Genomic DNA, 27,421 nt, shown 5'->3' on the forward strand with positions numbered 1-27,421 from the left:
TGTGCGCTGAGCACAGGAGCTCTTTTGTGATCTTCCTCACGTTGTCTCCTGTTCATCCTGTCTTTGACCCTATTATCTGCTTTACCAGCAGGGGAGTGGATGTTGCTGGTTAGTCATTTATAGGCTTTTCGGAGCTAGTGTGGCCATCTCTTGTGTTTTATTTCCTGTTTATAAATGAGTCAGCTAAGGCTGTATATACCTCATCAGTGCTATGATGCTCATTATTGGACATGTTGTTTTTATTTCATTCTGCTGCTATAGGGGTAAATAAGTTTCATCTAATCGGCCCTATCCTCCTCTATCTTTAGAAATACAACATACTGCAGCAAAGTCGCATTTCCTTTGGAAGTTGTTCCAAAAGACCAACACTCTTGTGTAAGCCATTCAGTGAAACCCATTGAGCAGATGTTCTACTTGGAGGACGTCGGCAAGATCATATGTCCAGATATTGATGGGTTTTACCCTGCTAGTGTAACACCAACTGTCAAGTGGTACTTGGTAAGGAAGACTTATTTGGGCACTGGGGGCATTCAGTGTTGTATCTGAAAAAGCAATGAATGGTGTGAGAATCGTTTGATGAAGCTGATAATGGAGCTTTACTGATTTTTGGAGGCTTTGTTTCTGTTGAAGGATAAAACTGCTCTTCCAAGGAAATGGAGAGCTAACACTGACACCGTTTTTGACCAGCCTGCACAAGTGGAGAATACCTCAGAGAGATGTAGGAACCTCAGTTCAGCTGCAGGCAGTACACCTGACCTGCTGTGTGCGCCAGTCACTATCCCTGTAAAGCACAGTCCCTGTAAAGCAGTCACTATCCCTGTAAAGAACTGTGATTCATAGTCCATCTTCTGGGAAAAAAAACACCAAAAAAAGCAAAGCCTGCTCATGAAAACAGTATCCTTTCCAAAATCCTTTGAGGTCAGGAAATGAAGCTGTACATCAGGTCTCTATGATGACCATGTTTCACACAATTCAAGCAAACCTCCTTTCTGAAGGTGGAGACATCCCTACCCTCTTTCTGTACTGCTCTGATCATTAGGCTTTCTCCAGCCATCCTCAGGCTCTTGCCTACAGAATCACTGCTCATTTTCATTAAATTATGACCTCAATGTTTTTCTTTAGGTGGATGCCTTTAGTCAAGAGAGAATAAGAATTCTTAGGGGATGTGCAGCCAGAGGGTTATGGGACTGAATTCTCTAACTGCTTATAAAGTGTTTTTGGATTTCTAAATAAAGTTCTGTATGAGTGAATTTAATAATAAAATAAGTTAGCAACAAATCTATCTACTCATTTAAAAAACCCCAAAATATTAAAAAATCACCCTGAAAGGAAACACTCAGCTCTAAAAGTCCTTCAGGTAAAACTTACTTTTGCATCCAAGAGGAGCAGTTTTACTCCAATAGTTGAAATGCTTTACTTGTACCATTCATTGAAATTCACATCTCAGCAATCAATTAGCAGAATGATACAAAAAGCCCAATGGAAGTAATTTTTCAGGCAGCAAGTCATCCCATGCCTAATAAAAATCATTAAATATGGTATATGACCCCTGTCTTAAACTGCCCCATTAAGATGTATCTGATTTGGAAATGTACCATTCAGAAATAATCTCTTAGAAAATGTGCATATCTCTGGGTTTTATGACAATCAAGATGTCAGCTGCCTAACCCCTTTCTGAAAAGGGGATCTCTTGCTTGGTACTTGGCTGAGGTTTCCTGCCTCAGTTGACAGAAAGAGAAGAGTCATTAAAGTTTCTGTACTACAGATTCTTGTTTGCCAGTTGCCAGTTTTGGGGCCTCATCCTCAGCTGAAGTCAGGCAGGGTAGCTTGATTAGTCTTGAAAGAGTTAGACATGCAGGCTTAACAGAGGACATATCCTTTAGTCTTAGTATGCATTCATGAATACATCATCATTTTTTTCCATTCTCTTTTTACTTTCACTCTTTGCTGAGGTGCTCACCTTGATTGCAAAAGTACTTCTGGATCAGAGGCTTCTCTTTTATAAAATTGTCTGTATTTAAGGTGGAATAAAACTATTAGGGTCATCTGCTTCCTTGCCTCATTTTGGAGCTGAACATACCAGTTTGTATTCCAACGTGCTCAGAGTTCATGATACCTAGTCCCGACCTGCATCACAATCCCAAATATCATGTTCAGCATTTAAAACTAGATCTTTGTAGTAGCATTTAAACCAATGCCTTTAGTTTTGAATCCTAAAACTCAAATATTTCTCGGCCTGACTCCAGAACTGCAACTTGGTGGATGGCTTCTATGAGCGGTACCCAGAAGGACCCAAGCTTCATATCGGCGTTGTCCGCAGTGTGTATAAAGGGAATTACACTTGTATTGTGACATTCAAGGACCATGGAAGAACATATAATCTCACCAGAACCATAAAGATGAAGGTAGTGGGTAAGAATTACTTTAAAATGTGTAAAATGCAGGTGGGTAGCTGCAGAAGTGGTGTAAAGAGCTAGAAGAGTCTGTCACAGGATCCATTTTTCGTTGTGCTCAATCTGCATTACCCAGCTGACCTGGTATATTTTTGCTTGCTGGGGCCAGCCTTGTGTGACTGCTCAGAACATGTTGCACTGGAGGTGCAACCCACCACCATGTCAAGTGTCCCAAAAACCACAGAGAGTGACCAGGCTTAGGCTGGTGAGATACAGCCCATGAGATGGCCAGGGGTACCCTCTGCTGGCATGTGAATGCATAACCCTGGAACTCATGCTTAATTTTCTCTCCAGCGCCCTTTGCTCGTCATTTTTTGTGGGATTGTCCCATTGTAGCCAACTTGCCTTTGTCTTTTTGCAATCTCAAAGCTTTGTGTGCTGAGGTTGAGAGTGTTAATCGCCCAGGCAAGGCTCCTCCAGGTCTGCCCCAAGCATAGGGGCTCAACCTACCTGCCAGGGAACTGTAAACAGTACTTAAAAACCTAGTGAAAGATAGAGCAGATGCTGAGTCCCATGACAACTGCTGCTTTAAGTGCTGAGTTAAATACTTGTGACAGGAAATGATGTTTGTATTTTGCTTTTTAGAAGCAGCAATACAAGGAAACTAGTATGGATTATGCCTGGTGGGAGATGTTGAGTGGGAGATAAGAGGGTGATGGAGCTCTCCTGATATGAGAGGCCCAAAACCTTATATCTAGACCAACTTAATCTTTGAAAGAGCCTCAAAATCTAGGTCTGGTTTTGAGTTTGGAGACTAGGATTTTAGTTTTATCTTTGCATGGAACTCTGCAGCAGGATTCTATCACAAGTTAAATTGGGACATATGCGGTGGGGTGTGAGGGTGTCATAAGGGAGGCTGCAAAGACCACAGGTTCTCATGAGGCCCGGGTCTCCATGGGGGACTCTGTGTTCTCTCCCACAGGATCTCCTAAGAAGGCCTTGCCACCACAGTTCACCTCTCCAAATGAGAAAGTGGTCTACGAACTGGAAGCAGGTAAAATGACCCTAGTTGCTGCCTGCTGTCACTGCCCTGGCAGCCTACCTGCTGGGATGGGGAGAGCCAGCCAGGCACAGGACCTCTGCCTTTCCCCTGCAACCCCAGGGCTTTCCCTTGCAGAGCACATGAATGCTGGTTCTTGATACCAGAGTAGGAGAGCATAGCTTTAACAGTTTATTTTTCCAAGCACAAAGAAAGATGGATATTCACACATGGAAATGCTGGAGTGCAGCTGCAGAGACAAATGAAATGGGGACCCTCAGCTGCTTAGAGAAATTCTTGTAGGAGTCTGTCTCAGCCCTGTCCCTGGCTATGATTTGCTCCAGCTCTCTCTCATTTGTCCCCTCAGTAGCTTCAGCTTTCTGCCCACTTCTTGCTCATCTTCTCTCCTTTTTTGGCTGATCACTTCCTAATTAATGACAGCTCTCGTTTTGCTGGCCTCGCAGTATTGTGTAATGGGATACCACACCTCTTCCCCCACCCCATCTGTTTAGACTGATAGCTCTTTGGAGCAATTCCCTGTATTGAATGGATCATGTCTCATTACATTGCTGTAATAAATGTGGAGCCACTGATGGTGATTAGCAGCAGAGTCTTCACTTTAGAGCACAGCTTTTTTGTCTCACAAGGTCAATCTTCTTCCATAGTCACTATAAGATAAATTACTTAGGGGCTAATCACAAAGATATTCATACTCCCAAATCTGATCTTGAGGGGAAGTTTAATGCCTGAACAAGTGTTCCCACACCAAAATGCTTTTGTGGAGCTGGATCCTTCGCTTTATGGCATCTGTCCCCTGTGCAATGACTAACACTGCCCAGCTTTCCAAGGAAGTGGTTGGCGTGGAGCATCTCCCTTCAGGTGGGTCAGTTGGTACAGTCAAGGAATTTGTAACACATTTGAGAAGGCAAGATATTTTTTCCTACTTACTTGTCTGTCATAAATCAACATGTCCAGGGTGTTAAACTGGTATCAGATGTATGAAGGCGGATGCTGGCCTCATTCCCTCCTGAAGGGAAGCAGACTCAAGCTGGTAGGATCACTGGAAAGCACAAAAGTCAGGGTGACGTTGTTCCTGCTTTGCAATCCCTCACCATCTACCTCTTCTACCAGGAGATGATCTTGTTCTGCCTTGTGAAGTCTTCTTCACCTTCCTGAAGGACTCTCGAACTGAGGTGTGGTGGACTGTAGATGGGAAAAACACCGATGATATCGCAGACCCCAATATAAAAGTCACACAAAGGTAACATAGTAATGTGAAAATTCATTTGTATCTAACCCTGTCTTGAGTCCTATCCAAATCAGGTTCAGAGTCCTGGTTGCTGGGTGCAGGATTACATGTGGAAAGCAGTCATTGCCCCAGTTGGTTTGCAAACCTATGGAGAAAAAAGAAAGGCAAAAGGAAATACTGTTATCCCAACTTTGCAGATCATCAATTCAGGCAGAGCGGCACAAAGTGACTCATCCAGGATTCCACAGGGAATATGACATGAGCACTGAATCCTGAGTTCATGAGATCTTGCTGCTTTGTAGGCAAGAACTTTCTTTGCATCTAAAATGCAACATGAAAGAGCTGTAATGAGAAAGTTATGAGTAGCAAAAGAAACATTAAGGAAAGTCCAGTCAGTATTGATTTATAAATACCAGTTTAGGTGTTTTGGGGTTTTTTTTTAAAGGAGTCAGGTTATATGAGGGAAAGGAGTATTTGTCACTAAGAACTTACTGCAGTTTCATGTATGTAATGCTCTAGTTTTTCTCTTGCAGTGAAATTACTAGAGATTTTGAAGACAAAACTATCATAAGGACCCTAACAGTTGCAAAAGCCACACCAGAGGACTTGAAAAGGAATTATACTTGCTATGCCAGAAATGCCAGAGGCGAGGACCATAGCCAGGCCATAGTGCGCATGAAAGGTAAAAGGCTTGCAGAGTACGGGTGTGAAATGAGGCATGCTCAGGGTGGGCTGTTGGTCCTGTCTTGAGCCTTGCCCAGCAAAACAGGAGGGGAACAAAGAATTCTGTTCTGCATGCACTGCTGTGTCACGGCTGTCGCACTGCACTGCTTCTTGGAAGCAGGAAGCCAAGGATGTGTCACGTACCACACCACAGGCAAGTGCCTGGGGAGAGAAGTGAGTAGACCTGTTGTTTTATCCCATCCTTGTACCACAGCTCAAGCAGACCTGAGGGGACAGGCTGCCTGAAATGACTTTAGGTTACTTGATTGCATGAGGGTTTTCTGTGATGCAACAGCTGGTGTTGGCATCCTCCATGAGGCAGACTGCACTCATTGACATGGTTGAGGGAGTGAGACAGTCCAACCATGATGGCTTTACTTCTTGCTATGATGATGCTCCAGTGATGGCTGATACAGCCACCTCAGTATGAACAATATGGACTGATCCAGCTCTGTTCAGTGTGGGTTTTTTTTCTACATATTTCTGTCATTGAAGATTTGGCTCCTGTTTCTCAGAAGTAAGACCTAAAAGTTCACTATAGGTTTGTAAGGTTTCCTTATTAAAATGGATATTTCCACCTCCTTATCAACCTCATCTAGAGTTTCAACACCTGCTTGCTCCAGGTTGGACCACCCTTCTCCCATAGGGATGCTGCTCTGCTTTGTTTAGCTCATGCCAGATACCTTCTTCTCCTCTGCCCTGGTAACACGAGAAGGCTTACAGAGGTCTGTACTGGAAGAGCTCTTTCTCTTCCTTCTTGGTACTTGTCTTCCTTTTTACCCCTAATTCTTCAAGACAAAATGTGATGGATTGCTAGGAAGGAACAATAGGTCAAATACACAACCGAGGCTGAAACCATCTGCCAGTGTGTTCATCCTACATATATAATTCTTCTGGGATGATAATGTTTTGTACATGTGGCAGAAGTGAATCTAAAATCTTCTCTTTACAGATGTACCTAAATTCTGTTTTCTAGTAGACTGATTTGTGCAATCCTCTCTCTTCTTCCCCCAACTGCTCCTGGGCCATTGAGTGGCTGGTTACTCATCACTCCTCCTCTCTGCTCTGTTGCACAGCAAAATCTAAGAACCATCCCCAGCCACTGCTGGCAGAGGAACATCAAGCTGAGCTCACTGCAGACCATCCCACTGCGCATAGGAGCATCAAGTATGCCAGAATCTAACCCCTTAGCACTTGTCTTCCAGTTTTTAGCAAGTAGCTGTCTATGTTGGCTCCAATTCTTTCATTACATTAGGTTATATACATTTCCAGATTTTTCTGGATGATTTCCCTCTCCTTCTCACATACTTGTGCTGCTCATCACCTAATGAAAGTTGTTAAATTCCTTCCATTTTCTGTTTGTAATTAAATTTCTAATAAAAGTTATTAAGTCTTTGAATTTGGTGATGTTTCCACTCCCCACTGTTCTTTTATCATTCAGTTTGCCAGTGTCCAGGTCAGCTGGTACCCAAATTGCCATAAAACTGGAATTGCCCAAGGATACAGTTAGAAGAGTTATTTTCTTTCCTTAATACGAAGAAGCAGCAGTGTTGTGACAGACACTGCATGAGCTGGAGGGGGGTGGGTCTGTAATGTTCTGGCCTGATGTCCACATGCTGTCTTATTTTCTTGCAAGCATTTCAGCTTTTCTGTAATGAAATGAATTCAGCTTTTCCTCTTTTGTGGTAGAAAACAATCAGGCAATGGCTAGTTACATCCTTACTGTCAGTCTGGGACACGGCAGAGGAGCTGTGTATGTTTGGGGAGGGGGGGAATGATGGCCATGCCTTTATTTTGCTTCAGGTGACCTTGGGCTGCCTTTCACAGAAGTAAGTGCTGTTGTGCTGCCACAGGAGTTTGCATACACTGCTGAGAATGTCACGTTTATGAGCTGAGTTTGGACTGTGCAGGTGGTTTCCATCTGGCAGTTCCTAGGGTCTCGCTCAGAGACAAAAGTCCAACCTGTGCTTTGACTTGCTCTGCCAGCCCCACTAGACCTACTAAACCACAATGAGGACTCTAGGGTGGCCAACCATCATGTGTCCTTCCAGGAAAAGCTTTGGTTTTGCCGCCTCTGAAGGGTCATCTTGGCTCTTGGCTGTTCCTTTATGGTGTTTGTCTGCATGTGACACAGACTTGTTCCTGCTTAGCTGAAGGCTCAACCTCTTCTGTAAGCCAAACCTCCTTTTTCTTTTGGAACCCAGTTGTAGCACCGAAGTACACCGTGGAGTTGGCCTGTGGACTGGGGGCAACCATCCTGCTCATCGTGGTGCTGATAGTCATCTATCATGTTTATTGGCTTGAAATGGTCCTCTTCTATCGAGCTCATTTTGGAACAGATGAAACCATTCTAGGTAAGGGCTTGCTTTTATTTTATCCTGCTGCAGGCCAGACCTTTAATGTTCATTGAAAGTATTTTTAACCCTCTTCAAAGCATCATGATATTTTGACCTTCCTTTTCTATACCTGCGTTCAGTTGTGTGGGTCATTTTAGAGCAAGAGGAGTCAGGCTTGGGGCAGGGGAAAAGAGAGAGGTATTCTCTGCAGAGGTGAAACACAGGTTCACAGGGGCACTGCCCTGCTGATGACTAGCTGTTTCATCCTATCTAGATGATCAACATATGTCACCAAGTTTCAGTAAGTCCCTGTTTTCTCTGGTGACTATGCACGAATCCAGGATGATTTGCTTTAAAATATGGGAAGGCGTCCAAAAAGATGGATCTGGAAATCACCCTGCTGTCCTCAGTTCTTCCACAGCTTCCTTGTGTTACTGGCAGTTCACATCTTGGGACTCTGAGCTGAGTTTTCTTCCTCTGTAGGATGAGGAAGGACGTTGGAGTCCTCACAGCTTGTGGTGTGAACCTGCCAAGGGGGTGCGGCGGCTCTCGGAGGGTGTAGGCAGGGTGCAAGTCTCTGTCTGGTGGGACTGCTCTTGTGGATAGGAAGCAATGTCGAAGATGTCAAAAGATAAAAAGACTCTTGATGGAATGGGTTGGTTATCTTGCTGTAGTCTCGTGTCTTTGGCAACCCAGCAGTGTCTGAGTACCTGCACATTCACATTGTCAAAGATGCAGCTCTGCTGTCTTGTAGCTATGGAAAAATTATGTATCTTAAACTGAGGTGTCTGGGCTCAGAGCGAGCCTTCATATCTGCCTTTCTGACAAAGAGAAAGGCTCAGAATGTGCAGTATCACAGTCTCACTTCTGCTGTTTGTGTTTCTGTCCACTCTCGATGCTCAGACGGGAAGGAATACGACGTGTACGTGTCTTACGCTCGCAATGCAGAGGAGGAGGAATTTGTGCTGCTGACACTACGAGGAGTCCTGGAGAATGAGTTTGGGTACAAGCTGTGTATCTTCGACAGGGACAGCCTTCCCGGGGGAAGTGAGTATTTCACAGGGAACTGTGCTCCATGCACATTCTCTCTTTGTTGTTCTTTGAGGTGCTGATAATTGAGAGGAACTGGACTACCCAGATTAACTTTGTCCTTTGGGTCATTTCAATCTCCATTAACGATCTCTAGTTGGTGTTTTTAAAATGTTTTGCTTAACAATGTCACAGATGCTCCAGGCCACCAAAAAAAGAAAGGGATAGTGGTGATTGTTGGTTGTTTCAGTTGCTCTCCCCAGGAGCACAAGAGTGATTGATCTATCACCATGAGGGAACTGGACCAGTGACCTTTATGCAAACCCTCTGATCTGCCTTAAAAAAGAAATGGGATGAAGTCAAGGCTAGAGAGAAAGGAGGCAGGGGGAGTGTGATGCCAGACCAGACTGGTAGCTCATAGAGAGCAATGGTTGAGTGCTTGTAAGAAACAGGAGTGCTTGGTTCAGGAAGGTGTGGAGAGCACTGTGCTAACAGCAGTGAGAAGAGGCCTCCCAGAAGGCCTGTTGCTTACTCTCATTAATTAGAGAGTCTGTGCCTAACAGGTTATACAGTTAAATTGCTGTGATTAAAAGTGCTTTGTTGCAGATAGTGAGACTCATCTCTTCAGTAAGATACAGGGGTTTTTTTGCACTGTATTAAGCTAAATCATACAAGATTCTGAATGCAGTGTCTGCTGAAGAATGCAGGCAGTCACCAAGAATGGAACTTTATAAAGGCATCTGGATATGCATACAATCACACAGGTGCCACAGAAGGGGCACAAATCTGACCAACACTGTTTCCAATGTCCCAGAGGCCAAGCTGACCGTGTGATTCTTGACTACTAATAGTCAAAGCCCGAACTTCTGCCAGTGCAAACTGCCTCACCTTGAATTCATGGGCTGTGGGTCAGGATCCCACTGATGACAAAACTTGTGCTGATAAAGTCCATTGAGATCCCTTTGAGTAGGATGGGAGGGGCTGCTGGAGCCTCAGCAGAGCTTCATGACAGAGGGAACAGAATCAATCTGGGATCTGTTATCTTTATCTCCTAGATCATTGCCATGACACAGCACCTCTAATTTTTAAGACAAATAAATACATGTGCCTCAGGGGACAGGGAGACAGCTGCAATCCTGGTGCTGTTCCTTCTAGAGACAGTGTGGATGACATGGCAGGTCTCCATTAGATTGATGCCAATGCCAGGCTCAGAGCAGGTTTGCTCTGAGCTATTCTCACCAGTTGTTCCTCAAGATGTACATCTCCCTCCTGTTCCCTCTACCTCTTCTCACCATCTTTTCTCTTTGGAGAGTCTCATTTTTCTCCCAGCATAGCTCTCCTGATCTCCCTGCCCTTCATCCTCATCCCCACCCCTGCTCACTCAGGCAGTTACTACCAGCCTCAATCTAGCATCAGCCCTCCAAAGCACTGGAGTGGCTCATCATTGCACTGCCATTTGCAACACTGCTGGGGCTTCCCGGGTGCTTCTTAGCCAGGATTTGACTAATCTCCTTGGGGAAGCACAGCAGGCCAGAAAATAGCTTTTGGCAGCTGATGTCATGCCTCCAGACTGTGCATCTGTGTCATGGGTAGAGAGTTATGTTGCCTGTGATCAAGAAACAGTGGGAGATGGATTATCCTGCAAGTTTGCTGACAGGAACTAATCAAACGTGCTTGACAGCTAAATGAAGTTGCCTGTCAGTGTTATTTTATTCTCCTTTGTATTTCCTGACCAGTCAAGAGCCTTCCCTTGACAATGGAGTGTGGGAGATCCTGCAGCAGAGAGTGCAAGCACTGGGATTCACACTTAGAAGGAATTTTCACATAAATTACAGAAAGATACCTAAGGACAGTCTACCTGCAGGTGTTAGAACATCCAAGAGGATCCACATGTCTCCAGCTCAAAGGGTGTCACTTTTGAGACACTTCAAAAAAAGTCCTCAGAGCAGTTTACTTGTCACTTGAAGTACTCAAATCTGCTTTCATCGATGACAGCCACAGGAACAGCTGGATGAGAAACAGGAGTTAATGATGGTAGCCTTTCCACAGCAAATTAACCCATGAGGACACTCAGGGAGGGTGTAGATTCTCATTATGTGTTTGGCGTGGGGAAACCAAGGCAAGGGGAGTGAACCCAGAGTCATTCTGGACAGCTGGCAGAGAAGGATGTAGGTATAAACATTCAGGCTTCCTCATGGCTGAGTCTTTCCCTGAGGACATGTGTTGTCCAGCTGGTAGTTTTCCTGTTTTGTTCCTGAGATGCTCATTTTCCACTCTCAGTAGAAGGAAGCTGAATCTGATCCTGCCAGAGCAGCCACAGTGGCACTGGGTGGTGTCACTGCCAGGTGGCACGCTGCCTTTTCAATGGAGCTGCCTCAAGCATCTCTGCATAGCATGGGGAAGAAGAAAAACATCTGCAGGCAGCCTGGGGCTGGGACTAGAAGGTGTCTCTGTATGGGGCAGTGGGTACCAGCCGTGGTGTAGGAGGCCCTACCTGGACCAGTATGATCTCTGGAGAGGGCCTCAAAGGGATTTGATTGTCCACTTCAAGGGACAGCTGGTGTCACACTAGCAGCTGAGCAGAGTGTTCTCAGCCACCACTAACCACCTCAATATTTCTTTCTCCCAGTTGTCACAGACGAAACCCTGAGCTTCATCCAGAAAAGCCGACGTCTGCTTGTTGTCCTGAGCCCCAACTACGTCTTGCAGGGGACACAGGCCCTGCTGGAGCTCAAGGCTGGTCTAGAGAATATGGCCTCCAAGGGCAGCATCAAAGTCATTCTAGTGCAGTACAAAGCCATCAAGAAGAGCAAAGTGAAGGAGCTGAAGCAGGCCAAGGCGGCTTTGACTGTCATTAAATGGAAAGGCGAGAAATCCAAGTTCCCCAAGGGCGGGTTCTGGAAGCAGCTGCAGGTGGAAATGCCAGTGAAAAAAATTAGCAGGAGTTTGAGCCTTGAGGGGCTCATACTGAAAAATGAAATGAAAAAGCCTTGAATGCTTGACACTATCAGAAAACAAAACAAAACACACCCCCAAAAGCCACAAGTTAGGCCAGGAAGCAGGGAGGAACTTGTGTTTTTGCCATGAAGGACTGTCCTCCAAGCATTTTGGAGTACTGTAATGCCTCCCTGCAGCTCTTCTACTGCCCTGGCAGTAGAGAAATCAAAGATGCATACATTTCCTCCCTGCAAGTGCCTATCTTTGTCATCAGCCACACAAGCCCTGGGTTCAAGGTCTAAATTTGAGCTATCCAGCCAGCACCTTGTGATAGCATGGTATTTGTACAGGCCAGTACTCCTAGACCTAGTTCCTATGGGACCTTTCTTGGCATCCAGGACAGAGGTCCTTTCCTCTCCAAAGTGACTCTACTCCTGCCTGGTCCCTGTTTCAGAGGCTGGGGAACAGTTTGAAAGGTGGCTCCAATATAGAGCCTTTCATACATGTCACAGCCATATTGTCCTGGTCACTGTGGAGTCACAGATTTGAGCTTCAGGGGGAGGGGGAGCGTAGACTCCTGAGACTCCTCATCTTTGCTCCCCACATTTCTGTAGGAGCAGGGCAGGTGCCTTCAGTTAGTTTGGCCATATGAAATGGCTGTTACAAAAACATTTTTAAGAAAAAAAAGCTCTTTTTTTTCTTTTTTAAAGAAGCTCTGTTAGGTGTTATTTGTACTGTGTTGTTATTTGTATTGTAGTATTTCTACTAACAAGTGGTCAGCCTCTGGGACTCTGTGGTCTCCCGAGTAACCCAGGTCCTTTGGGGCTATAGTACTCATAATCTAGGGGAGCTCTTTTGTTAGTAGAGGCCAAGGCATGTCTGAGACGTGCTTCTTTGCAGAATAAACTCAGGGACTTCACAAGCACTGCAAGGAACCCCAATTTACTGCTGAACCTGCCTACTGTCTCCGTGGTGTTGGCTGGGGGGACAGCATTATGTAAGGTGCTGCAGAGGCCTCTGGGCTGACGCTAGATAGATGTCCAGCTCCCCAGGAGACCCTGCCAACTTATTTGAACTTGTTAAAAACTACTAGCTCTACCCAACTGGGTAAGACTATGAGGAAAGGCTGAGAGAGTTGAGGTTTTTCAGCCTGGAGTGGAGAAAGCTCTGGGGAGACCTTATTGTGGTCTTTTGATACTTAACTTACAAGAAAGATGGGGACAGACTTTCGTAGGGGCTGTTGCAAGTGGACTAGAGGTAATGGCTTTAAACTAAAAGAGGGTAGATTCACACTGGATTTGAGGAAGAAATTTTTAACAATGAGAGCAGTGAAACACTGGAACAGGTTACCTAGAGAGGAGGTAGATGCCTCATCCCTAAATACATTCAAAATCAAGTTGAACACGGCTCTGAGCAACCTGATCTAGTTGAAGATGTCCCTGCACACTGCAGAGGATTTGATTTAGATGATCTATAAAGATCTATTCCAGCTAAAACTATTCTATGAAGACTCAGTGTTCTCTGCCTGGCTGTGAACAACATCACCGTGCGTAACTCCAGGCTCATGTTTAAGTTAGCCTTGGCTTTACAAAGGGAGTCTCCTCTCATCTTGTTTCCATCCCAGTGTTGCAGAACAGAGGATGTATCTCAGCTTCTGCAACCTTTGCACAAAATGGAAATATAAGAAACCACTGTTTCAATGGGAAGTATCGGGCACAGGAGAGGAACTGGTGAGTTCTGGGAAAGAATAACCCCTTGTACCAGTACAGGTTGGGGAATGAACTGTTAGAGAGTAATGTAGGGGAAAGGGACCTTGGGGGTCTTGGTAGGCAGCAAGATGAGCATGAGCCAGCAATGTGCCCTCGTGACCAAGAAGGCCAATGGCATCCTGAGGTGTATTAGAAGGGCTATGGTTTGTAGGTTGAGAGAGGTTCTCCTCCTCCTCTACTCTGCCCTTGTGAGTCCACCTCTGGAATATTGTGTCCAGTTCTAGGCCCCTCAGTTCAAGAAGGACAGGGAGCTGCTGGAGAGAGTTCAGTGTAGGGCCACCAAGATGATGGAGTGGAGCATCTCCCTTATGATGAAAGGCTGAGGGAGCTGGGGCTCTTTAGCTTGAAGAAGAGAAGACTTGAGAGATGACTTCATTAATGTTTACAAATATGTAAAGGGTGGGTGTCAGGAGGATGGAGCCAGGCTGTTCTCAGTGATGGCCAATGATAGGACAAGGGAAAATGGGTATAAACTGGAACACAAGAGGTTCCAGAGAAACACAGGGAAGAAATTCTTCACTGTGAGAGAGAGGGAGCACTGAAACAGGCTGCCCAGATGGGATGTGGAGTCTCCTTCTCTGGAGACATTCAAAACACACCTGGATAAGTTCCTCTGTGACCTACTATCCTGCTCTGGCAGCGGGGTTGGACTAGATGATCTTTTGAGGTCTCTTCCAACCCTTAAGATTCTGTGATACTGTGAGTTAACCCCCAGCAGGCAGGCTTTCAGACCAAGGAGGGGATTGCCCTTTCTGATGTCAGACAATACAAAGCACAGTGGGACCCTGGCATTGACTGGTACTGTTGTTCACAACATTTTCATGTAGAACTACAAGCTCTGGGGGTGTCTCCATACTCCTGTAGCTCTTAATTGCAAGGACCTGTCCACTTAAGTGTGGAATTCAGTATTATGCACACAAAGGGCATGCTTATTTTCGTTGATAATGTTTGTTCCTGAGTCATTGCTGACTCATGCTTTTGCTCTGTTGGTGTCCAACAGGTGAAGCTTATCCTTCCATAATGGCATTAAAAAAGCACAACAATTTGGAGTCTATGCACTATAGGCAAGTTTGAAGGTGTCCCTGCAAACAGCCCAGGCTTAAAGGTGCGGGGCTGAAAACTGGCATCAGTAAAGCCCCTTGCTCTTGGCATACTAGGATTAATAATGTTATTTCAGGGTAGTGGGGAGCTGCAACAACCCATGCCATTAGGCAGGTACTGTACAAATGTGGAACAAATGGAGTTTCTCTCTTACCTTCTTCTTCATCTTCCCTCCCACAAGTAAGCTTTACTTTAAGCAGGTAAAATTGCAGTCAGCCTCCCTGAAGGCAGTGGAGCTTCTCATCTGCTCAGGGGTGCTTAAACAGTTTGCTGTTATGAGGTTTTCTACTGTGGCTGTCTGAAGAGGGACAGAGCTGCCTCCCACACTCCAGAAAGCTTAATTTATATGAGATAGCACCCAAAACTACACTCAGCTTTGTGAACCCATTGCAACCATGTTGTTTTGCCCAGCCTCACCTTTTTTGTGTTTTCAGCATCTCTGTAATTGGCTGCCAGATCTGCAGGCAGCAAGAAGACCCTGAGGCCAAAGCAGAACTGTGTTAGATTCCAATTTTCTTTTTAAAAAATTGACTCAAAAATAGGCATAAATTCAATTAACATCCCAGACCTCACCCCATCACATCTCAACTGTTGGCCGAGGTAACAGGAGAACTTCTGCTGATGGTTTAGTAAGTCTGATTATTTCAGGAAGATAAATCCACCTCATTTGTTTTGCTGATTATATTCAAATTGTTCTCCAAATAAGTAATAAACTCAAACTTTCTCTGGCATACATAGCAGTGGCCCTTGGTGCAGCCCTAGAACAGGACTACTGAGAGATATCAGCAGAGCATCCCACAAGGCAAAAGGTGTGATGGCCTGAAGGGGCCCGAGAGACCCAGAGGGAGCAATGTGGAAGGAACAGCGCTGGGTGCTTTAGCACTGGCTTTTCTGGGAGCTCTTGGGCCAGGGTTAAAGCCCAATGCAAAGCTGTAATGCAGATCTACACAGCACCTCAGCTATGCCATTTCATCCCGTTTCCATTGTGGGATTCTGTCGCAGCATCTGTCTAGTTCAGTTGATTCATTTGAGTTTCTGTGCTCTAACCTAACATTTATCAATATGCAGCTCATACAAAGTTCCTCATTGTTATTTCATGGGAAAACAGCGTGGCACAAATTGGAAAAAATACCTTCCCCTGCCCATGCCATTTGATGTTGAACAGCTGTTCCAGAGTTTTCCCTTCTCTTTTCTGTATGTTTTTGCCCTTGTGTTATTTGGTCTGTGATGTGTCAGTATTCTTTTATTTTACTTTTCAATAAAACATTCTCACTTTTGCATTTCAGTCCTTGTGCATTTCTCATAAGTATCATTTCCCTCCCCATTATGTCTGTGAAAGGCCGTTAAAGATGACTCTATGTAGTCCAACATCAAGATCTTTGGGGACACCTCATGGTGGGGAGGGAGGGATATTTTCCCGGCTGTTTCATCTTCTGCCTGCAGAGATCCTGAGGTGCCCCCACTGCTACCAGGGCCTGGCAAGCCAAGAAACAGAGCGACATGCAGCATTCAAATGTCACCCAACAGTGGACATGCACACACAGAGAGTCTCTGACCCAAAGAGTGCTCATTCAGCAATCACTAGGTGGAAAGGTGGGAAGAAAACACCATCCTTTTTCTTGAGACACCAAGCTGGAATGTTAAACAGAAATCTTGGGGATCTGCCCTGACCACAGAAATCTCACTCTTAGGCTGCTTTGCCCATCACCTTCCAGGTAGTTGGGTAGAAAAGGTTCACTCAGCTTCATATTTTCTCATCCAAGCCACTTTATTGGCTTTTTGCCTTGTTTGCATGCCAGCAGGTAAGCAGAGAGAGGGAAATCACCAGCAAAATGAATACTTATGACTGTGTTTGGATTTTAGGGTCTATGGGGGTGTGGGATCTCTGACCCTCTTCCAGCTTTTATTGGGCTGGGACAAATGTATGGCTCTTACAGTCCTCTTTTACATCTCTGGGGTGCATCAGGGGAGACACAAGTAAACCAACAAAACTATGCCATGTCCTTTGTAACCATGTAGTAAAGATGGAAGTTTTTTAAGTGTAAAGCAGAAATGCAAGAGTATCAACATTCCCAGCTCTGTTGGTGGCCAAGCCCCCACAGTGCTTTTGCTGCCTTTCCCACCCTGTGCTGTTGGTGTCACTGGGAGGCACCTTCCTGCCCACACACTGTGAAGGGGCAACTCAAGAATCTTCATGAGCTGGGATTCCATTGTAAAATGAACAGCCCCAGGTATCCTGTTCAGCCAAGTCCAAATGCATCCCCTTCTCAGACATAAAATCTATCTTTGGGAATTGGAGCATTTTCCCTGCCAAATAAAAAGTTGAGTCTCAAAAAAAAATGTTGTGAATTCAAAATTGGTAAAAGAAAACCATCACTGTCAGCTCAATCAAAACATTTCATTCCAGCAGAGCCAGAATCATTCACATAATTGAACCTGGGCTTTTTGAGCAGACAGGTAGAATAGGTGACCTCCCAGGGGCTGCTCCTGCCTACGTTTCACTGTGATTCTGTAATTCCAGTTTTAAAAAGACCTTTCAAACCAGCAAAGGAGCTTTTTCTTTCACTAAATGTTGAAGCTTGGCTGATTTTAAAGTAGATCTCAATCATTTATAAGAGGTTTGAATGAGGTCTGGACTCAGTAAATTGGGAGATTGCTGCCAATTTTTTGTGCCTTTGAAATAGGGTGGTAAGGACATTTCACAGCATTAAGTGATAATTCTGACAAAATTCACTTTATAATCTAATTTTGATTTCAGATAACCATTGTTTTCCTGTGTGTGTATACTTTGAATACAAGAAAGTAAATACTCCAAGTCATTTGATTTAAATCCCAGTATTATGTAAATGAAACAAACAGTGCCTTGCTTTCTCCGTTAGGATACTGTTGTTCAACTATTTCTCTTATCCCAAGTTCTTGGCCCACAAAATAGTATAGTGAAAAGGAATTTTACAGCTAGTCATGTAACTTTGGAAAGAGAACTGTTCTCTGTGCAATATTAAGATGCATCCAGGTACAACACAATGCACCCTTTGCTGTGAGATAAGAGACAGCTAAGTGCTGGAAGAGCAAGTGGCATTGCCATTGCAGGGAAGGAGACGCAGTTTTAGTTCTATAAAAGAACGGTGTCCCACCAATAGGGAGGGAAGAGAGTCTCTAGCCTGAGGAATCAAGGCTTTAGCAGCATGAAAAGCAATGGAATTTGGAATGGAAGCAGCAGGTAACTCTTCTCCCCAGAACGGCTTTTTGCAAGGCATTTCTAAGGGAAGGTTTTTCTCTCTGAGGGTGCAAGAGCAATGATCCAATGATCCCGGTCCTGCTTGAGCACCAGCTTGTTCTCAGGTCCACCCCATTTCAGGCTCCAGCAATTAGTGAGTGGGGTTTTAAAAAAAGTTTTTACAGTTATTTTAATCAGCTTGTGATAATTTAAGTGCCACAACCCTATTAATTCCCATCCCTTCTACAGCTCAGCCATTAGCCATGACACCTTCAATATGCTTGCTGCATCCCAAGCCCTAGATAGAAGTCCAAGGACATCCTTCAGGTTTGATGCTTTTCAACATTCATAATAAAAGAGATGCTGCCCTTGCCTGGCACTATTCCAGCTGAGCATCTTGCTGAGCTTTACAAACTGCAATTAATCCCAAGAAATGCTTTGAAGGACAGTATTTTCACCCCTCATCATGGCTAGGGGAATTGATGGAGAGGTTTAAGGCTGACATTTTTGCTTTCTAAGTTCAGAGGGTTCCATTTCCAGATGAGAAAGCATAAGGAGGAGGGTGGTGGGTCTTTGCCTTACTGCTGAGAGCTGTAGCATGATGATGTGATTGCATCACATTGTTTCCCCCATGCAAAGGGCTGCCAGATCTGTGGGGACCTGGTTCCTGAACAAGACCTACTCTTTATCGAACACCTGCACTGGGCAGCAGTGAATGCTGTGCAGGGCAGAAGCCAGCCTACGATTCTGGCTCATCCTGCCATCTTGGCTTCTTGTTAACCACTTCAGCCTTCTCAAAAACCCACTGCAAAGCAAAAATGATGCTATTGCTCCTGCAGCCTCTGCCAGTGGAAGTGTGAGCAAGTCGAAAGGCACTGGGCTCGTGCCAGGTTTCCCTCTGTGGGAAGGGGGGAAATCTGTGCAGGTACACCACCAAACAGCTTCCTTCAGCTTGTCTCTCCCCATTCCCTCCCCTCCCCTTTGTGCACCCCGATTCCTCTGCCCTTGCACTCCTAGATACCACTGAAGCTGTGTTCGACTTCATCCAGAGGAGCCGCAGGATGATAGTGGTGCTGAGTCCCGATTACTTGACAGAGAAGAGCATTAGCCTCCTAGAGTTCAAGCTGGGCATCATGTGCCAGAACGCCATCGCCACCAAGCTCATCGTGGTGGAGTACAGGCCTCTGCAGTGCACCCACCCCAGCATCCTCCAGCTGAAAGAGTCTGTCTCCTTTGTCACCTGGAAGGGGGAGAAGTCGAAGCGGTCGAGCTCGCAGTTCTGGAAGGCGCTGCGGCTCGCCTTGCCCCTGCGCAGCCTCAGCGCCGGCACTGGCTGGAACGAGAGCTGCTCCTCCCAGTCAGACATCAGCCTGGACCCCGGCCAGAGGAGAAGGAGCCGCTTGAAAGGGCAGCCTGACCCACGGGGCACTGCAGCAGCAACTCCTGCTCCCAGAGGGTCAGCCCCAGCCCCTGAGTCAAAGGCCAAACACCGAGCCAAGCACTTCTTGACGTGCCGGTGTTGTGGGACCTATTGCAATGGTGACAGCAGACTGAAGCGCAAGCACCGTGCTGTGGCTGAGCCCAGGTGGGACACTCATCTCTGCAGGCCGGGCTCAGGCAGGTCCACCATGCAGGCTGTCCAGGGCAGGAGCCGAGCCGAGCCCCCACCAGCACAAGCTCCCGCTCCCACTCTCGCTCTCTGCCATTACAGCGACCTGTCAAACAACAATGACTTCTACGTACTCTAGCCAAGAGGCTGATGGCACCACAGGTGCTGGGCTGGCTAAAGAAACTCCCTGCAGCCTCAGCTAAGATATTTTTACAGTATTGCAGGCTGGCATGGTGTCACTCACTGTCAGTCCCACGCCAGCACAGAGGACTGCAGCAGTATCAGTGGTGCTGGTGATATGAACCAGGGAGCTGCAGCCACACGCAGAGCAGTAGCTGGGGGCTGCCTGTCCAGGTCCTTCTCCTTAATTTGAATTGCAAAGTGGAGCTGAAAACGTGTTTCTGTGGCATTGCTTTTCCTCAGCTGCGGTCAGGTTTGCTGCAGGGCTGCTGCTGGGGTTGGGTGTGGGAGGGCAGCCCCCAGCCGGGGCTGGGAGGGAGGGAGGAAGGAGAGGGGAGAAGCCCTGCTGCTGGCAGTAACCTCTGGAGAGGGGGCAGCAAGCCTGCATTTTGCAAAGGATAAAACTTTGCTAATGAGGGTAACAGGAGCACCCGCCAGTGCAGGAGTGCACCGTGTGGATTGGCGCATCATCCACTGTGGTTTAAAAGAACTTGGTGAAAGCTTTCGAACAAGTCCCTTCTCGAAATAAAACTGATTTCTTTAACCTCCTGTTGTTACAAGTGCCATGGGAACCAGTAAATGCTGCAGCCTTGTTCACCAGTCGGTGCCTAGGGAGATGTTTTGCCCAAGCTGGCTAAGGTTCCCTTCTGTTCCCAGTGCTTTCAGTGGGCTCCAGGGCTCGGGCCCTCTCCCATCTTCTCCATATGATGAATTTGTCCTGTCAGTTGCATGGCCTGTCACACAGCAAGGAAGAAAACCATTACAAACCTAGGGAGATATGATTTTTAAAATTCCCCAAGTAGTCAATGAGCTTGAGGATAAGAGCAAAGACCTCAAACACTCACAGAAAACTTCAGGCGCTGAAGCTGAAGGGTCAAAACTCAACCACACTTCATTAAATAACTGAAAGAGCCTTCAAACAGTCTCCCTGGGGCTGCTGTTTCATCAGCCCGTTGAGCTGGCTGTCAGCAGTACATCCCACTTGTCTTTCACAATGAAAACTTCATTTACCTCATTCTGTTTTGTATAACCACTTGTCTCCCCACTGAGGAAGGGTGCCTGTCCTGGGGGGCAGCCACTCAGCTTCAGGTGATGCTCAGGCACACCAGGCTGAGTAATACACTGCATGTGTTTTCTCTCCCTGAAGCTTAAAAAAAAAGGTCTCCTTCATCACACTGGTCAGTCTAGTTATTGCCTCTCAGATTGGCAAGTAATTATTTTTCTTCTGCCTTGGAAATATGAACTGAGCCCTTGGGATATAAGATCTGTGGCCCTCAGGACAGGGTCTTATCAGATGTTCTCAGATGCAGCCCTAGCAAAATTGCTGGAACTGTGGGGAAGGAAGGGGCCCTGTCTCACCCATTTTAATAGTGCTGAGGTCAGTTACAATTCACATGTAGCTTTCCTTCCCTCAGCCACACCTCTTCCCTGGTATTGCCCTGAATTTTTAGATCCTTTCTTTCTGACAACAAGCACAGCTGATGGCTCTCCCATTACAAGTCCCTGTGAACTGAATCCTAACAGCCCTGCTGCAACAGACTGAGAAAACAGAAACAAAAAAGCCTAGTGTTGAGTCAATCTAAATAAAACAAGGACAACTCCTCCCTACCAGCTCATAGGAATTAGAAATTCAGACTCTAGAAAATTCTCCAGGTGTGGATTTCTCTGTAATTTCAAGCAGACACATTGTAAATGGCTCAGAAATTTTTGTCCATACACAACCGTTCTCAGTGATCAAAGAGGAGGAGCAGGAATGAGATATTTGGAAAATAAGCTGACAAATTGCAAAATGCTTTGTGAGAAGTAATCAAAATACAATTAAATAGTTAAATGGTTCCAGTTGCCTACAACTAGATGGGAGATGGTACTGTGTTGATGAGTCCAGTAGAGCTGAAAAAAGAAGATAAAAAATGCAAATAATTTGCAATCAATCAACCTCCAGAGTCAGCATATTTGTTATTAGTTGACATTTAAACAGCTTTTATTTGCAGATTTTGCTGTTATTTGGCTGTAGTGTTGTCTCAGTTGACTGCAGCAATCCAAAGGTGTAGGAATCAACGACTGGAGCTTCTAACAGCTGTACAGAATAGCCAGATCCAGTCTTTTGGGGCAAACAGTCATCTCTTAATGAAAGAATAAATGCAAACTGGTAAGAGCTATTGCATCTCCCATTGTTTCAGCAACTATTGCGATTTTGCCACTCCTTTCCCTACCCACCAAAGGGACCCAGGGTTTGGATGGCTCTCTTTACAAATAGAGACGTGGTGGATTTCAGTATGTGTAGAGTGTTTGACCCCCAAGGCCAAGGTCCCAGCACCCAAAGGCATGGATGGGATGTCTCAGCAAGGATGCAGGGACCAAACCCAAGCAATTTCTGCTCTCATCCTAAGTATGTTGCTTAGAAATAATCTCAATAGCCAGTGTGAGATCCTGCTTTAGGACCAGAACAAGCTCTTCCCAGAATTGAATCCTGCTCTCTGAAAATCAGTCAAAATCTGTTTTTGTCTCATCTGAAACTGCCTGGTACAGATGGACTGTAGTCACTGTTCCCTTCTCTGGTACACATGTATTTGTCAGTTGTATATGAAAATGTAATCATCTCCAGTGTTAACAGTCAGTGGAATGTTATAAACCTTCACCCCACCTAGTTCTCTCTAGAAAACTGTTCAGAGTGCAGCAGAGTTAATATATATGGAGAATTTCTACCATATCCTAATATAAAAAAATTCATGCAACGTTCCATATCCTACCTTTGGTATGCAACAGTGCCAGGCTACAAGGTCCTAATGTGCAGAAACATTTGTACAATATTTCCACTGTTACCTGGAGGTTTTTAGTCTGTGGAAGGCTGGTGGTGTCATGAAGACACTGAAGAGAGTTTGCTAGGCAGTCAGGGAACACAGGCAAGTCACTTAGCACATCCCAACATCAGCCTGTCTTCACTTTAGTGACTTCAAAGCTCTGCTACCCAGGAATTCTCTCCCTAGCAAGTTCCACTGATCGTGCCAATAATGGGCTGCTCCTTGCATCTGAAATGTTGGATGAATCATTGCAAGAACTTAAACAAATTCTCTTCCTAACATCAACAAGATTTGTATTCTCATCTATTACACTAGACACTGATCTCAGAGCATCTGATCTAAGAGTATTTATAGCAGACATTTTCCCAAACGATGACAAGATCATGAAGGAACCAACAGATGCCAGAAAAAATGCTTCAGACCTTTAATCCTTGCTCCAGATTTAGATTTTTTTTTGTTTCCCATGGTTGATTCACCACAAATATCTATGATGATGTCTGCCCAGTGTGACATACCCAGAACCATGTCAAGCAAGTGAGGAGAAACCATTTAAGGGTACAAAAGATGATGCAGCCATAGCATGCAGCTGCAGCCTGGGGACATGGGTGTTCCTGGCTCACTATCCAGGCACTCTGCCTCACCTGGAACCCTGGAAAATGTGAAGCTCTTCTGGAAATGGATGGTTTAAAACACTGTGTCAGCAGTAGGGAGAAACTCTAATGAATGACCTTGTAGCTGCCTGCCCAAGTTCATGTGGAAGAGGCAAGGCTTGACTCTTGCTCACGTGGGTGTTCATGCCACATATCATTACTAGTCATGCTGAGGAGGCTGTGGCTCTACAAAGACATAATAAATGTACTGTTCAGGCCCATTTTGTAAAGATGTTAGAGAGACATATAAATGTTGCAGAATGATTTGTAGAAGAACATGACTTTATTTCTTCATAATAGCAGACACAGTAATGGCCAGACATCAGGGGACACAACATTTACACTGATATGCCTGTAATCAGGCTAATGATTTGTACTTTACTAAAACATATCTGCCACAAACTCATTTGGCTTGATAACATCAAAGAGTTTTCCAACTCATCAGTGTTTGTTCAAGTGAATAATCAGCCTCACCCTTCATATCCTGCCTGATTGTTGTTTTGCCTGTTTTTTGCAGACAGGGTTCTTGTTTTACCTTCCTCTGCTGCAGCAAAAAGACTTCTCTGGGATTTTTCTGTCAATAGGCTGTTTGCATGCAGTTGCCCAATCCTCTCTCAATCCATTGGCTGTGAAAGGTTTGTTCTCAAATTTTTCAAAAGGTTATCTTCTTTTTCTATGCCGTTTAATCATGTTCAGATGGTGGCTGGCAGAGATGTCTCTCCTGTTGCCTGGGCTGCGCAAAGAGGTGAAGTCTCTGACCCACAGTTATTCACCGCTTCCCATTGACTCTTTCCTTCACACCATCACATCTCACTGGGACACCAGACCTCATTGCTTGTCCACTCCAACACCTTTTCCAAGGAGGTGTTATGGCTGAGGTGCCTCCCAGCATTCCACCAGCATCGCTTTAGATGATTTTTTAGTTTGTTACACAGCATTTGATGTGCTTGGGGCCAGTTCATCATACACATCAGATCACGTTCCATGCTTGGTGAAGCGGGAAATAGAGACGACAGACAATCCTTGTGCCATCTGCCACACTTATTAGCAAATGATGTTTTATTTATCTCCAGATCAACCATGAAGACACCAACTCCCATTAGAGATATGTTCAATGACGAGTTCTCATCTTTTGAGATCTATAGGTTAATGGATGAAGAACCAAAACCCTGCTGTTAATGGGCACAGAGTGATGCTCTACAAAACACTACCATGTTTAAGTACATACAGTTACCAGCCAAGCTGGAAATAGTAATGATAGAAGAAGGTCATTTGGGAATATCTGCTCCCATTGAACCCTGTTCATTGGCTACTAATTAATTACACTGACACCTTGAAATTCCAAGAGTGGGTAGTTTCATATTGACCAGTCTGTGAATAAGCCTGCAGTGAATCACCCATATAGGTTTACAAAGAACCTGAGTTTCCCCCTCCCAGGAAATCCCACTGTTTTGAGGCTTTTGCTACTCTCCCGTTCTCAAAGAGAATTCAAAGAAAATGAGATTACATCAAAATTTTCCATGACATTTTCTTAGCAGTTTACATCCATAACAAATGGAAAAGATTTGATTCACATCTTATCTTGTATCTTCTTTAACACAGACATGTTTTGAAAAGATTTTTAAACAAAGCTTGATAAGTGCTATACCAAGAGTGTCAGAGATATATTGGTATTTTACTTCTGTCTTGCTTACAGCATCCTTTGTTAAGTCTAGTCCCTTTCAAAACATTTCAACTTAAACTGGCATTTTCCTTTGAAAAACAGCAGCACATACCATGTCAGATCTGCACTGGTTATCAAACTTACCCCTTTTCTGCATATTGGCCCAGTATTCTCAGTTTTCGGTATTTGCCATGTCCCAGTCCTCTGAGATTTAATAAAGAATTAGGTCAGTGATGCCATGAGCTCCTCAACCAACCCTCTAGCAATTGAAAATCCTCCACTGTATTCTTACAACTAGCTGGAAAAAAATCAACATATCAGATCATATCAGCTCCTCAAATCTCACTTATGTTTGTGTATCAGGTCCAAGAACTTGGCTGTGGATACTGCCTTACTACCTCTTTCCTCCTATATATTGCCAACACAAATGGAGAAGTCCCTGAAGACAGTAATCCGTGCCTTCTGCTTTGCTCATGCTCTTTCAGTGCACACTGTTGCCAGAGAAAGAAAATTCTGGTCTGTTCATGCTTACATTTTAATTGCATGCTTCTTCTGGAGACAGGCAAGAGTAACTTCCATGATTTTGTTTTACATCTCTGCCTCAAAAGCATCTGCTCTACTTGTGGTGATGCAAGAGAGAGCAGCTGCTTGCTCCCAGTCAGGATCAGCCTCACTGCTGAGTGTTTGTTTACCTGCATTTAACATCTTCCTGGAATCAGAGAGCATTTCAAGCTCACTCACTATACCCTTCACATTTGCACATATGGAAAAGAAAATAAAACCCAACAAAAAACTAGTTATTGTCTCCTGATATCTGCAGCTATTTTGGCTGGTTTCTTCCACTCCAGCAGCACAATCTGCCAGAGTCCTGCTTTACCCAAGTATCAGTAAATGCTCAGTTGGTCTACTTTTGCCTAACGTTTTGCAGAAAGCTGGACCTGAATGAGGAAAACTGTAAGCATCTGGGCTATGTCAACACCTAGTTGCTAACCATCTCCTCAAATAACCATCTATTAATTCTAGGTGCTATTTTTCTGCTTGCTTGGCTTCATGCTCTATTTTCCCTTGATGTCTTCAAGGATACAGTTTAATAAATGCCAGTAGTGTCAGCAGAATTCAATCACTCTAATTTTAAGTATTTATCGTGTGCATTATAATGGCTATCAGGAAACTTCAGATATAGATAGGCAAGAAAGAGGAATAGCTAAGTTAGAAATGATTATGAGAAGCTAAATTATCTTGTTCTAGTATCTGGACAGTTCAATCTCTACCATACTCTTTCTCTCCATGCCCCATGGGTAAGGAAGTGTGTACCTATGTGCTACATGACTGTCAGGACACACTGTTCTGCTCTGAAGAGGGTCTGATTTTGCATGATCCCACCTGACATACAAAGCCTGGCAGAAAACTTCCTGAAAGTATACTAATTCTCCCCAGTTTGGTCTTGCATATAATGAAGAGGTCAACACAACAGATGCTTTTGAGCAGTGACTCCATGGACAAGCATGGTCCCAATCTATGTGCAGATGCCTGTCTGCCAGTGACCAGCATAATGCTGGAGCATCTGCTTATGAGCAGTCTTCTGAGTGTCATCTCCTGTCACTGGCTCTTTCAGCTTGGTGGGTAACTTATCTTCAGTCTCTAGTATGTGATGGCCAGGAACAAGGAAAGATGTGGCAGAGAAAATCGATCACATCATTCCACTTTAAAAAAATGACTCCTGGCATTGTCAGTTGTAATTAACTCCATCATAAATAAAAGTAACTTTTTTTAAATTTATTTTTTAAAATACAGTACTTGGCAGGCAAATGGCAGCTCTTCATTGTAGCACCACAACGTGAAACTGTGGCCACTCATTTCACAGAATAAAGGTAGCCCATATTATTCTCTGTTTAGCCAATGCTTTTCCAGAAACACTAGGACAAGATGAACAACTTGTCCAAAAGCAAGCTCTAGGGCTATTGTTGAGAATTCACAGCTGCCTGGCTGACAGCTTAGCAGTGTTCCCCATTAGCTGCTGTCACCTTTATCACTCAATTATAATAGCTACTGCAGTAGCTGATTTTCATTGCTTTCCTCTCAGGTTGGCATTTGGCCTTTCTTTTTATATGCCATATGTTGTAACCTCCCTCCCCTTATAGTTAGGGATAGTTAGAAGCTCTTATTACCCCTCATCCCTGGCTGCAAAAGCAGAGCAGACAGGATTAATACTAGACTAGTTACATTTATATTTTCCTTCTTTTTTTGAAAGATAGAAAGCACCAAACAATTAACATTGCTAGCAGGTGGCAGAGAGACCCTTACAACAGATCCCACCTGCAGCAACTCAAGCAAGTCCCTAAGGGTCACCTCCTTAACTAATCAGTCTGTGTTTGTTAATTACAGGCATCCTGTTTGATGAATATAACTAGGCAAGCAAGCCTTCATAGAAATGAATGAGAAGCAGGGTTGTGCTGAGTTGTATCAGTGCTTTAGTAGGTGGTGGATATGAAGGTCACCATTGATCACTTTTCCTATGGATCATGATGGTAAAGTATGGCTTATTGTTTTCTTCAAGAAGAAAACTCCTGAGATGGTGGATATCTGAGTACTTTCAGGTACTTTACTCTAGATAATTGCCCCTGGTTACATAGAGATTTCATTGCAAAACAGAGAGATGAGTTTTGTGTCCAGTAAGCTTAGTTTGTTCAGTTGAAATACAGCTTCTGCATTGTCTCTATGGAAA

At 44.7% G+C, this 27,421-nt stretch overlaps 1 protein-coding gene across 6 annotated transcripts in view; it reads left to right on the forward strand.

Annotated features, from left to right (window-relative positions):
- The window catches only part of IL1RAP (interleukin 1 receptor accessory protein), a 46,694-nt gene extending 26,925 nt beyond the window's left edge, over window positions 1-19,769 (forward strand). For 3 of the 6 annotated variants that reach the window (XM_062005508.1, XM_062005510.1, XM_062005511.1), the window contains exons 4-11: window positions 309-498; window positions 2,247-2,412; window positions 3,376-3,447; window positions 4,564-4,693; window positions 5,215-5,363; window positions 7,609-7,758; window positions 8,644-8,787; window positions 18,811-19,769. In XM_062005508.1, coding sequence (XP_061861492.1) covers window positions 309-498; window positions 2,247-2,412; window positions 3,376-3,447; window positions 4,564-4,693; window positions 5,215-5,363; window positions 7,609-7,758; window positions 8,644-8,787; window positions 18,811-19,541 — 1,732 coding nt within the window. In that variant the 3' untranslated portion in view covers window positions 19,542-19,769. Of the gene's footprint in view, window positions 1-308; window positions 499-2,246; window positions 2,413-3,375; window positions 3,448-4,563; window positions 4,694-5,214; window positions 5,364-7,608; window positions 7,759-8,643; window positions 8,788-11,398; window positions 15,857-18,810 lie in introns of those variants that run through there. The other 3 variants (XM_062005507.1, XM_062005509.1, XM_062005512.1) reach the window with 2 other exon arrangements.
- The last annotated feature ends 7,652 nt before the right edge of the window (window positions 19,770-27,421 follow it).

The sequence above is a fragment of the Colius striatus genome, chromosome 12 (genome assembly GCF_028858725.1).
Source record: "Colius striatus isolate bColStr4 chromosome 12, bColStr4.1.hap1, whole genome shotgun sequence".
Taxonomy (NCBI): domain Eukaryota; kingdom Metazoa; phylum Chordata; class Aves; order Coliiformes; family Coliidae; genus Colius; species Colius striatus.